Source organism: Megalobrama amblycephala, linkage group LG16, assembly GCF_018812025.1.
Source record: "Megalobrama amblycephala isolate DHTTF-2021 linkage group LG16, ASM1881202v1, whole genome shotgun sequence".
Classification (NCBI taxonomy): Eukaryota; Metazoa; Chordata; class Actinopteri; order Cypriniformes; family Xenocyprididae; genus Megalobrama; species Megalobrama amblycephala.
Window position 1 is genome coordinate 2836067 of NC_063059.1, and position 13774 is coordinate 2849840.

Below are 13774 nucleotides of genomic sequence, written 5' to 3' on the forward strand. Positions count from 1 at the left end.
TATTGTCAGAGTCATATGAATTGCATTTTAATATTACTTAATACTGTACATTTTATTGTGGGAGTGTCAATGAAAAAACAATAATGTTAGCTTTGATTGAAGGAAACAAGATATTTTTGTTTAATGCATATTTTTATAGCAATTGATACAACCAGGTTCTTCACTAAAATAAATTTGAAATATATTTCCTTTTTATATCTCACAGTTATATAACTCATTAAATCTTCACTAAATCTTTAGATGATGATGATGACTTCTGGACTAAGCAATGTATCATAGAAGAAACATTGCATGCATTTAAATTGTCTTTAAATATTTACATTAACAATATAATCTCCATTATAGTGATTGTCATGGATCTCAACTAGCACAAATATTGTTGGTCTTGCTGGTATTCCTGAGAACACCTTTTCCCAGTTTCCTTGTGTTGTACAAACACCTTTTTATCATTTTGAAGTGATGACAACAGTCAATGCAGTTAAAATAATTAACTAAATTACAACTGTTAATCGAGTTTAACCAGGTAGTTAACTTGTCAGATTAGAAGATGCTATAATTTGTTTTAGTAAAATGTAGTGGAAAGAACAAACTTGAAAAAACTTCAATAAAAATGTGTGGATATTTTAAGTGGATACTTTGTGCCTATTCAGCACATAACAATTCAGCGGAGAGGTAAAGATCCTTAACCACAGCGCTGCCATGAAGATGCTAATTTATTCACATGCCCTTTCTGCTCATGTGCATGTACAAGCCATGCCAGTATCATCAAATAATGACCCATATAGCTGGACATAAACTAAGATCTGCTGAACATGGAGGTGAGTGTGTAAGCATAGCTTCAAAAAATATATATTTTTTAAAACGTGTATTAGATAAATTCCTGCTTCTGAGGAATGTGGACATCTATCTAGTTAACAGCCATGTCATTGTGACATGGTAACCTCCTATTTGTGCACATCCCCTGGACAGCTTTTCAAAAGCAGGTCTGGAATGTCTTTCAATATGTTGCATACGTAATGTCACTTATTTGTGTCAAATATTTTCACTATACATATAGACTGAAATTAGCAGCAAGGACGCTGTGGTCTTTCCATCTTATGTGCCAGGACACTGGGTGCTATGTGTGAGTCTGCTTTGATGTTGCTTTACTTTAACCTACCAGTTGTCGTACAAAGTGAAATAAGCTATTTTGCATGTTATTAAAGGGATAGTTCACCCAAAAATGAAAATTTGATGTTTATCTGCTTACCCTCAGCGCATCCAAGATGTAGGTGTCTTAGAAGGGTAAGGGTAACATTTTTCAGATCATGAAGCCAAAATTGAGTGAATTGTATTTTCAACGTGAGTGCGTCTCATTCAGCTCAATTGATCGTGAATTCAGGCACTGGTATTGATCCTGACTCACTACACATTGGGACAACAATGGCTCTATTTCTGGAAACAAATATTGTTGGTCTCACTGGTATTCCTGAGAACACCTTTTCCCAGTTTCCTTGTGTTGTACAAACATCATTTTATCATTTTGAAGTGATGAAGTGATGACAACAGTAAATGCAGATCAGGATCAAATATCTTACAGTTAGGATTAAATTTAAGGTATCTTGCTTTGTGAATGTGGTATTTACCCATCATACAAATAAAGTGATCATCAACATCATCTAGCTCCCTATTGTCAGAAACATTAAAGTGAATAATGTGAAGAATGATCACTGATGCGCACTTGACTCAGAAGATGGTTCAACATGAGTGCGTCTCATTCAGCTCAATTGGTCGTGAATTTAGGCACTGGTATTGATCCTGACACATTGGGACAACGATGGCTCTATTTCTGGCAACATGGCAACATCCTCTTTGTTATACCAGGTCACTGTTGCCATTTATGAACAACAGCAGCACAGATAGAGAGTATGATTAATACATTGATAGTTACATATCCATATACATATATTCCACATAATTTTTGGGTTAATTTGGGAACATTTTATTGATTAAAAAAAAAAATCCAAAACCCCAAATATTTTTTCGTTGCCTCAGGGCAACGTTGTGCGACAATGGTACAGAGTCATAGAGAAAATTATCATCAAAATCATTTTTTTTTTTTTTTTTATTTCAAGAAATCATTGAGTAAAAAGGGAAAAACACTTGAAAGACATTGATATATTGAATTTGATACATGCATAGGTCTGTATCATGTAGTGTGCTATGCCATATAATGTACTTCATGCGATAAGATTTCACTCCGTACGAAACTTCAAAAAGCAGTTCTTCTCTGCTGTGACATAGTGGTGTATGTTACAATTTTTGCACATCACTTTGGGTGTTCCTGCACACCCAGGAACCTTGCATCTTCCCTTCTTATAATACATTGTGGCCAATGAGAGGTACTGTCTAAAACCTCCTCGAAAAGTACCCCTTATGGCACAACGTTGCCCTGAGGCAACAAAAAGAAAAACTGAATTTCTGAACATGCAAAATAAAAAATAAAAACTTCATAAAACCTGACAAAAGGCTTCTCTACACATTCTTACACGCACACATATTTTTTATGTACAGTTCATGTCATTTTAAATAAGATTACTAAAGCAAATAATCTTGCCTTCTCCTCACACTATGTGCTCCTGTGACCATGTGTCAGAGCAGGACGTCCCACCTCTTAATGGTGCTTGATATTGACTCCAACAACTAACTGGACTGTTCTTTGGTACTTTCTTGACCTTTCTAATTGGTTGTAATCATTTAAAGAAAAATGTACTAAACATAGGGCTTAAGAAAACTTTCCGTGTTTGTTTTTGGAGGGGGGGGGGGGGTTGCATGTAATGTGTATTGAGTTTGCTGTTGTGATTATGTTTCATGCTTCAGAATTTCTGTTAAGGGAATGTAGTGAGAAACGATGCTCCTGGTTTTCACAGTGCATTGTGGGACTTTTTAGAGAGCAAATGTTTTAGTGCACTGGAAGAATTTTGGGATTGAGACAGCTCTTAAAATGGCCAACTCCCTGATCAGTGTCCTGACTATTGAACTACACTTTAAAAAGTAGGCTAATTCAGGGGGTCTTTTATCACAACTTAAATAAATGCATGGTTGCAAGTTAAAAATGCAAACTTATTGCAAAACTTTGTTTTTAGTTCAGTTGACATAATATTGATTATTACATTAACTTAATGTGTCACTAAACTCAAATTTCTGCTTTAATTGAATTCCTTTAAAAATAAAGCCGTAGTAACTGTTATATTTGACATTTAAAATAGTGTCTGTTACGTAGAAGTTTTTGTGGTTACATTGTGCTGACGAGTAGACAACATGAAGGTAAACACTATATATTGACTCTATAAGCATTGACTGCTCTAATGTGACTGACAATTAATATCTTACTTGTTCATTACACACATACAGTATATGTGCCAAATAAGTTACATTTAGTATGTGTAATGATAGCTGTGGTTTTGAACTGAAATAGATAAGATTATTTGGTTCCAGAGCCAGAGGGCAGTTGACTGTATCAACAAGAGGGAAAACAATTTTCTGAAAATGGGTGCAATGTGCCGTTTTCCAGTGGTGGTGGTGATGAAAAGTAATTGTGCCTTAACTTTTTAAGCTCTGTGAAGAAGAAATTACTCTAAGACCAAAGCAGAGAAGCATGAAGAAGCTGTGACATATGAGTAGCAGTGATGGCCGTTCATGACTTGTTTCACATTGCTATGTTTGATTAAGAGTCATTGTTTTCATAATCTACTTTTTATTTCATTTTGTCATCACATTTGATAGGTTATAGGTTATAGTATAGAAAAATGAAACAAAAAAAATTGTTGTTCTTTCTTCATAGATCACACATTAGAATGAATTAGAAATACACATTAGCAATTCTTAAACAGGCACCATTCATAAAAAGTATTGGATGTTTCTTAAAGTTTATACAGAAGAAAAAAGATTCATAATATTACACTATTAAAATACTTAAAAATAAACATTTAGTTAACTTAACATTTGTTCCACAGGCTTATCTAGCAGCACTCTCCAATTTTTTTTTTTTTTTTTTTTTTGTGTTTACAAAAGTCTGCATATCAAACAACTGAATATCATCCTCGTGACTAGAAGCCTATACAAACATGACATTAAATATAAAAGCTGGGCTCTTTCTGAAACTTCACAAAATCTTCCACTGAGATTCTGAAGGCAACAACCAAACCAAGGTGAGATTTTGGAACAAAAACCTACTGAATAACATTTCTAAACTATCTTTGTTCTTTGTCTTTAAAATACATTGATAATCCACAGTGTGCAGCATGAGTGCAGACATTTAACTTTTCCTGTTTATTAATTTTTAGGTTCATTTCAGGTTCATCATGGCAATGCTGAGAAGTCTAATGCTTCTTTTCCTTATCTTCTCCATGGGGAAAGCAGAAGGTAAAATATTTAATTGTAAAAACTCTTGCTATTCCATTTTAAAAGCATTTTGGAAATGTACAGTGTTTCATTACTTGATGTGTTTTTTGTGTTCTTTTCTTTTTCTTTTCATACTAATATTTACATGATTAATGAAGGATTTACAGTGTCAAAGTAAACATAATTTAGACACATAATCACACAAACATAAAATAAGCTACATAGAATAATAATGAAAAAATAAAAACATTCTTCACTGTGAATATTACATAAAAGTCCTAACATTGATGTACTGGATGCAGTTGATTTAGTCATGAAATGCCCCGCTGGATGGTCAAGTTTTGGACTCCGGTGCTTCAAGTACTTCCCTCAGTCGGTTTACTGGATCACAGCAGAGGTAATGTGTTAGTTACAACAAGGTGATTTGGTCACACTTTACATTACGTCTCTTTAACTACATCTAAATAAACAAATAAATGAGGTACAAATGTACTTATTGTGTTGATGTTGTATTGCAAACCACTTTCGCTGCTATTGAGGTGGGGTACAGGTAAGGTTAGGGACAGTTTTGGTGGTGTGGTTAGGTTTAAGGGTGGGTTAAGGTGTAAGGGAAGGTCAACAGTGTAATCATTGATCTAATTACAGAAATTAATTAGCTGTAATTGCATGCAGGTATTTTTTTTTTAATATAAGCACGATGTAAAAGCATGTATGTAAACAATACGTGCACTGAATCAAATGATTAGTTTAAATGTTAGTGCAGTAGCAGTTAAAGACACTTAATATAAAGTAGGAATGGTAATTTTTAAATTTTTTTAAAGTAAACTTTTTTAAACTTTTGCAAATAAAGATTATAGAAATATGAGCAAATCAGAGCAGAATTTGTCTGAAACTAAAATGTAACTCATGCTTTATGGTAAAAAGATTAGAGTTTGTATTGACAATTAAAAAATCTGTCTCATTAGAAAAACTGCCAAAGTCTTGGTGCGCATCTCGCATCTGTGCATAATAAACCGGAAAATGATTTTCTGCTGGGTCTGTTGCCTTCTTCTTCCACACGTGCTTGGATTGGTGCTAATGATGCTGTACAAGTAAGTTAAATTGTGTCCTGAAGAGACATATTTGTTTGTCTAGACTGAAATTTCTGCTTTAAACAGTGAATGCAAAGTTTCTAATGAAGATGGTTAAATAGTTTCTCACTGTGTACATTAGTGCACTCTTATAATCACTGTCTTTGCTCTTTAGGATGCACAGTGGTTGTGGATTGATGGAACTGTGAATGACTACACCAACTGGTGCTCTATAGAACCAAACAATGGTGGTGGTGTTGAGCACTGTCTGGAGATCAGCTGGACCTGTGAGAATACAGTCGGATTTTTGAATACTTTCGAATTACAATTTAAAATACTAACATTTCATATCATACAATAACATGTAATGAGTCATCTGTATTTCTAAAAGAGCCTCAGGTTAAACATTATTTTATTTTGATTCTAACACCACTATAATGATCAGAATAACTTATTTTATTTTTCCACCCTACAGCTAACCGCTGCTGGAATGACTGGGGCTGTTCAAACCAAATAGGCTATATTTGTGTTACAGACCTGTGAGATCATATGCAGTCAAGCTGCTCCACAGTTACTTTGATTGTACACTTTCTGATCTTATCTTTACCAAAAAATGACATCATTTAAATCTTTTCTAAGCTTTAATCTCTTCTTCTATGTAATCATCTTTAATGCATTCTCTGAAACTTTCCTCTAATCAATAAAAGCATTGATAAAACAAATCATGTGCATTGTGGACAATCAAATTCATGTATGAAAATATAAGTATATTGTGTAGCAAGGTTTGAGAATTTTATTTTAAATAACAAAAACAACAAAAAATAGTATATTACAAATATTAGAGTATACAAGAAAATACACAAGTGTAACAAAGAGTTGCACAAGTTTTTCAAACTTTCAAAGTTTTAACTGCTTTTTGCTTCATAGAAGGTTTATAGAAGGCTTAGAAGTCAATATAAAGCTCCATTTCTTTATTGAATGAAACAGGACATTTTTACAGGAAAACATTTGTGAACATGGAATTTTGCCATTAAAAGAATAAAATGTATTATATAAACCTGTCTGTGCTTGTCTCCAATTCTCCAAAAGACCAAATAATAAATGTTTCCAGAACAACACAAATTGGCCATCAATGTTCTTTGTGATTAAAATCACAAACATTTTGCCAAAACTGTCTTACAGATTGGCAGAGCCAAAATAAATGAACCACAGTTTCAGGGCAACTGTCACAAAAAGTGCAATTAAAATCAATATCACCTTTAAATTTTACAAAGTAATGTTTCACTGGGTAAATTCAATGTATAATTTTGAATGACACCTCCTTAATTTTGTTTGTATAGTTAAATGTTGATTAGGTAAAAGCCAAACATTTTTCCACACAATATTGTAAATGATTCCAATATGAGTAAATATAAGGCAGAGACACAAGGTTCCTTTGAAATACTGCTCTTATGGATCTGTTTTGTGAGTTAAGGGAAAAACAAATATTACCTACATAAGAACTTACTATATAGTAAGTGGGAACCACTGTTGAATGTTAATTATTTTCTGATGTCTAAACAGCATGCAGATTTTAAGAGATATTGCATCAAAAACGTCTCAGGTTACGCATGTACCCATGGTTCCCTGAGAACAGGGAACGAGGCGCTGCGTCAAAACGCTATACGGAATGCCTCTGCGTGAACCGGTGTCTGAAACGTTTATCAAATCACGGCAATATCATATTGACCGGCGATAGCAAATGACATCATTATGGTGCGACCCGAATGTATATAAGGGGCTCCTAGAGAACATGTCATCCACTTATTGTCTGAAGAGACTTTTCAGCACTTTCATCCAGCATAATTTGCTGATAAGCATGGCTCATGTCCAGTTTGGAAAATTTCTGATCTCCAGCTAGCTGAGCGAACAAATCTTTCACTTTTGGAATGGGATATTGTTCCACACTGGATGCTCTATTAACCATGAGTTTGTAATCTCCACAAACCATCTCGGCATTCGGTCATCATTCACTCCACAGACGAGTCCGTGAAACCATGGTTTACCTCTGCAGTGTACATAATGATAGCTTGCTTAACTTTCCTGTCACCACATTTCCAGTCAATTCAGGAATCAATTCAATTAAATAATTAACTAAATTACAACTGTTAATCGAGTTTAACCAGGTAGTTAACTTGTCAGATTAGAAGATGCTATAATTTGTTTTAGTAAAATGTAGTGGAAAGAACAAACTTGAAAAAACTTCAATAAAAATGTGTGGATATTTTAAGTGGATACTTTGTGCCTATTCAGCACATAACAATTCAGCGGAGAGGTAAAGATCCTTAACCACAGCGCTGCCATGAAGATGCTAATTTATTCACATGCCCTTTCTGCTCATGTGCATGTACAAGCCATGCCAGTATCATCAAATAATGACCCATATAGCTGGACATAAACTAAGATCTGCTGAACATGGAGGTGAGTGTGTAAGCATAGCTTCAAAAAAAATATATTTTTTAAAACGTGTATTAGATAAATTCCTGCTTCTGAGGAATGTGGACATCTATCTAGTTAACAGCCATGTCATTGTGACATGGTAACCTCCTATTTGTGCACATCCCCTGGACAGCTTTTCAAAAGCAGGTCTGGAATGTCTTTCAATATGTTGCATACGTAATGTCACTTATTTGTGTCAAATATTTTCACTATACATATAGACTGAAATTAGCAGCAAGGACGCTGTGGTCTTTCCATCTTATGTGCCAGGACACTGGGTGCTATGTGTGAGTCTGCTTTGATGTTGCTTTACTTTAACCTACCAGTTGTCGTACAAAGTGAAATAAGCTATTTTGCATGTTATTAAAGGGATAGTTCACCCAAAAATGAAAATTTGATGTTTATCTGCTTACCCTCAGCGCATCCAAGATGTAGGTGTCTTAGAAGGGTAAGGGTAACATTTTTCAGATCATGAAGCCAAAACTGAGTGAATTGTATTTTCAACGTGAGTGCGTCTCATTCAGCTCAATTGATCGTGAATTCAGGCACTGGTATTGATCCTGACTCACTACACATTGGGACAACAATGGCTCTATTTCTGGAAACAAATATTGTTGGTCTCACTGGTATTCCTGAGAACACCTTTTCCCAGTTTCCTTGTGTTGTACAAACATCATTTTATCATTTTGAAGTGATGAAGTGATGACAACAGTAAATGCAGATCAGGATCAAATATCTTACAGTTAGGATTAAATTTAAGGTATCTTGCTTTGTGAATGTGGTATTTACCCATCATACAAATAAAGTGATCATCAACATCATCTAGCTCCCTATTGTCAGAAACATTAAAGTGAATAATGTGAAGAATGATCACTGATGCGCACTTGACTCAGAAGATGGTTCAACATGAGTGCGTCTCATTCAGCTCAATTGGTCGTGAATTTAGGCACTGGTATTGATCCTGACACATTGGGACAACGATGGCTCTATTTCTGGCAACATGGCAACATCCTCTTTGTTATACCAGGTCACTGTTGCCATTTATGAACAACAGCAGCACAGATAGAGAGTATGATTAATACATTGATAGTTACATATCCATATACATATATTCCACATAATTTTTGGGTTAATTTGGGAACATTTTATTGATTAAAAAAAAAAATCCAAAACCCCAAATATTTTTTCGTTGCCTCAGGGCAACGTTGTGCGACAATGGTATAGAGTCATAGAGAAAATTATCATCAAAATAATTTTTTTTTTTTTTTTAATTTCAAGAAATCATTGAGTAAAAAGGGAAAAACTCTTGAAAGACATTGATATATTGAATTTGATACATGCATAGGTCTGTATCATGTAGTGTGCTATGCCATATAATGTACTTCATGCGATAAGATTTCACTCCGTACGAAACTTCAAAAAGCAGTTCTTCTCTGCTGTGACATAGTGGTGTATGTTACAATTTTTGCACATCACTTTGGGTGTTCCTGCACACCCAGGAACCTTGCATCTTCCCTTCTTATAATACATTGTGGCCAATGAGAGGTACTGTCTAAAACCTCCTCGAAAAGTACCCCTTATGGCACAACGTTGCCCTGAGGCAACAAAAAGAAAAACTGAATTTCTGAACATGCAAAATAAAAAATAAAAACTTCATAAAACCTGACAAAAGGCTTCTCTACACATTCTTACACGCACACATATTTTTTATGTACAGTTCATGTCATTTTAAATAAGATTACTAAAGCAAATAATCTTGCCTTCTCCTCACACTATGTGCTCCTGTGACCATGTGTCAGAGCAGGACGTCCCACCTCTTAATGGTGCTTGATATTGACTCCAACAACTAACTGGACTGTTCTTTGGTACTTTCTTGACCTTTCTAATTGGTTGTAATCATTTAAAGAAAAATGTACTAAACATAGGGCTTAAGAAAACTTTCCGTTGCCTGAGGGCAACGCTGTGCTGTAGAGGGTTAAGTTCATTACCTGTCTAGCTATGTGTGTATGCTGAAACATAATTAAACAATGTTTTTGTTTGTTTGTTTGTTTTTGGAGGGGGGGGGGGTTGGGGGGGTTGCATGTAATGTGTATTGAGTTTGCTGTTGTGATTATGTTTCATGCTTCAGAATTTCTGTTAAGGGAATGTAGTGAGAAACGATGCTCCTGGTTTTCACAGTGCATTGTGGGACTTTTTAGAGAGCAAATGTTTTAGTGCACTGGAAGAATTTTGGGATTGAGACAGCTCTTAAAATGGCCAACTCCCTGATCAGTGTCCTGACTATTGAACTACACTTTAAAAAGTAGGCTAATTCAGGGGGTCTTTTATCACAACTTAAATAAATGCATGGTTGCAAGTTAAAAATGCAAACTTATTGCAAAACTTTGTTTTTAGTTCAGTTGACATAATATTGATTATTACATTAACTTAATGTGTCACTAAACTCAAATTTCTGCTTTAATTGAATTCCTTTAAAAATAAAGCTGTAGTAACTGTTATATTTGACATTTAAAATAGTGTCTGTTACGTAGAAGTTTTTGTGGTTACATTGTGCTGACGAGTAGACAACATGAAGGTAAACACTATATATTGACTCTATAAGCATTGACTGCTCTAATGTGACTGACAATTAATATCTTACTTGTTCATTACACACATACAGTATATGTGCCAAATAAGTTACATTTAGTATGTGTAATGATAGCTGTGGTTTTGAACTGAAATAGATAAGATTATTTGGTTCCAGAGCCAGAGGGCAGTTGACTGTATCAACAAGAGGGAAAACAATTTTCTGAAAATGGGTGCAATGTGCCGTTTTCCAGTGGTGGTGGTGATGAAAAGTAATTGTGCCTTAACTTTTTAAGCTCTGTGAAGAAGAAATTACTCTAAGACCAAAGCAGAGAAGCATGAAGAAGCTGTGACATATGAGTAGCAGTGATGGCCGTTCATGACTTGTTTCACATTGCTATGTTTGATTAAGAGTCATTGTTTTCATAATCTACTTTTTATTTCATTTTGTCATCACATTTGATAGGTTATAGGTTATAGTATAGAAAAATGAAACAAAAAAAATTGTTGTTCTTTCTTCATAGATCACACATTAGAATGAATTAGAAATACACATTAGCAATTCTTAAACAGGCACCATTCATAAAAAGTATTGGATGTTTCTTAAAGTTTATACAGAAGAAAAAGATTCATAATATTACACTATTAAAATACTTAAAAATAAACATTTAGTTAACTTAACATTTGTTCCACAGGCTTATCTAGCAGCACTCTCCAATTTTTTTTTTTTTTTTTTTTTTGTGTTTACAAAAGTCTGCATATCAAACAACTGAATATCATCCTCGTGACTAGAAGCCTATACAAACATGACATTAAATATAAAAGCTCTTTCTGAAACTTCACAAAATCTTCCACTGAGATTCTGAAGGCAACAACCAAACCAAGGTGAGATTTTGGAACAAAAACCTACTGAATAACATTTCTAAACTATCTTTGTTCTTTGTCTTTAAAATACATTGATAATCCACAGTGTGCAGCATGAGTGCAGACATTTAACTTTTCCTGTTTATTAATTTTTAGGTTCATTTCAGGTTCATCATGGCAATGCTGAGAAGTCTAATGCTTCTTTTCCTTATCTTCTCCATGGGGAAAGCAGAAGGTAAAATATTTAATTGTAAAAACTCTTGCTATTCCATTTTAAAAGCATTTTGGAAATGTACAGTGTTTCATTACTTGATGTGTTTTTTGTGTTCTTTTCTTTTTCTTTTCATACTAATATTTACATGATTAATGAAGGATTTACAGTGTCAAAGTAAACATAATTTAGACACATAATCACACAAACATAAAATAAGCTACATAGAATAATAATGAAAAAATAAAAACATTCTTCACTGTGAATATTACATAAAAGTCCTAACATTGATGTACTGGATGCAGTTGATTTAGTCATGAAATGCCCCGCTGGATGGTCAAGTTTTGGACTCCGGTGCTTCAAGTACTTCCCTCAGTCGGTTTACTGGATCACAGCAGAGGTAATGTGTTAGTTACAACAAGGTGATTTGGTCACACTTTACATTACGTCTCTTTAACTACATCTAAATAAACAAATAAATGAGGTACAAATGTACTTATTGTGTTGATGTTGTATTGCAAACCACTTTCGCTGCTATTGAGGTGGGGTACAGGTAAGGTTAGGGACAGTTTTGGTGGTGTGGTTAGGTTTAAGGGTGGGTTAAGGTGTAAGGGAAGGTCAACAGTGTAATCATTGATCTAATTACAGAAATTAATTAGCTGTAATTGCATGCAGGTATTTTTTTTTTAAATATATGTATGTATATTACGTGCACTGAATCAAATGATTAGTTTAAATGTTAAAGTGGGAATAGCAGTTAAAGATTACTTATTATTATTAGGAATGGTAATTTTTAAATTTTTTAAAGTGAAACTTTTCTTAAACTTCTTGCAAATAAAGATTATAGAAATATGACGAAATCAGAGCAGAATTTGTCTGAAACTAAAATGGCACTTATGCTTTATGGTAAAAGATTAGAGTTTGTATTGACAATTAAAAAATCTGTCTCCTCAGAGAAACTGCCAAAGTCTTGGTGCGCATCTCGCATCTGTGCATAATAAACCGGAAAATGATTTTCTGCTGGGTCTGTTGCCTTCTTCTTCCACACAAACTTGGAGTGGTGCTCATGATGGAGAACAAGTAAGTTAAATTGTGTCCTAAAGAGACCTATTTGTTTCTCTAGACTGAAATTTCTGCTTTAAAGAGTAAATGCAATGTTTCTAATGAAGATGATTTAAAACTTAATTAGCTTCTTTCTGAGTACAGTAGTGCACTCTTATAATCACTGTCTTTGCTCTTTAGGATGCACAGTGGTTGTGGACTGATGGAACTGTGATTGACTACACCAACTGGTGCTCTGGAGAACCTAACAATTTTGGTGGTCCAGAGAACTGTGTGGAGATCAACTGGACCTGTGAGAATTCAGTCTGATTTTTGAATACTTTCAAATTACAATTTACAATATATAATTTCATATCACACAGTAATGCCTTAGGTTAAACATTATTTTATGTTGATTCTAACACCACTATAATGATCAGAATAATAATATTTTTTTCCACCCTACAGCTGGCCGCTGCTGGAACGATGCACGCTGTTCAACCCAAATGGGCTATATTTGTGTTACAGACGTGTGAGATCATATGCAGTCATGCTGCTCCACAGTTACTTTGATTGTACACTTTCTGCTCCTATCTTTACCAAAAACAAAAAATGTTGTTTTGAAATTAAACATCATTTAATCTTTTCTAAGCTTTAATCTCTTCTTCTATACCTCTTCTTCAATTTAATAATCTTTAATGCATTCTCTGAAACACTCCTCTAATCAATAAAAGCATTGATAAAACAAATCATGTGCATTGTGGACAATCAAATTCATGTATAAAAATGTAAGTATATAGCACGGTTTAAGGATTTTTTTATTAACAACAATAAAAAGTGTGTTACAAATATTAGAGTATACAAGAAAATACATTAATGTAACAAAAAGATTGCACATAAGGGTGGGGGGGGGACTTGTGTGTGTGGGGGGGGGGCTTAATGTAGATCTACATAAAGATATTTAAACATTTACAAATTTGCTTTTTGCTTCATAGAAGGTTCATAGAATGCTTAGAAGTCAATATAAAGCTCAATTTCTTTATTGAATGATGTAAAAGAGGGTTTATTTTTTACAGGAAAACTTACATTTGTGAACATGGAATTTTAAAAAGAATAAAATTTATTATATAAACCTGACTCTGCTTATCTCTACAGTTCT

At 34.0% G+C, this 13774-nt stretch overlaps 2 protein-coding genes across 4 annotated transcripts; both read left to right on the top strand.

Annotated features, from left to right (window-relative positions):
* The first annotated feature begins 2233 nt into the window (after nucleotides 1–2233).
* Nucleotides 2234–9069, top strand: LOC125249753 (ladderlectin-like). Of its 2 annotated transcripts, none has more exons than XM_048162123.1 (6): nucleotides 2234–4190; nucleotides 4326–4404; nucleotides 4686–4780; nucleotides 5349–5474; nucleotides 5629–5740; nucleotides 5929–9069. In XM_048162123.1, exons 2-6 carry the CDS (start codon nucleotides 4344–4346, stop codon nucleotides 5994–5996), a joined length of 462 nt encoding a protein of 153 aa, XP_048018080.1. In that variant the 5' UTR covers nucleotides 2234–4190; nucleotides 4326–4343; the 3' UTR covers nucleotides 5997–9069. The 2 variants fall into 2 exon arrangements, with proteins under 2 accessions (XP_048018080.1, XP_048018081.1); XM_048162124.1 differs by having other exon boundaries at nucleotides 4337–4404.
* Nucleotides 9070–10012: 943 nt separating this feature from the next.
* LOC125249107 (ladderlectin-like) lies at nucleotides 10013–13348 on the top strand. Of its 2 annotated transcripts, none has more exons than XM_048161307.1 (6): nucleotides 10013–11384; nucleotides 11520–11598; nucleotides 11880–11974; nucleotides 12529–12654; nucleotides 12817–12928; nucleotides 13084–13348. In XM_048161307.1, the coding sequence occupies exons 2-6, from the start codon at nucleotides 11538–11540 to the stop codon at nucleotides 13149–13151; spliced, it is 462 nt and encodes a 153-aa protein (XP_048017264.1). In that variant the 5' UTR covers nucleotides 10013–11384; nucleotides 11520–11537; the 3' UTR covers nucleotides 13152–13348. The 2 variants fall into 2 exon arrangements, with proteins under 2 accessions (XP_048017264.1, XP_048017265.1); XM_048161308.1 differs by having other exon boundaries at nucleotides 11531–11598.
* Nucleotides 13349–13774: the final 426 nt, after the last annotated feature.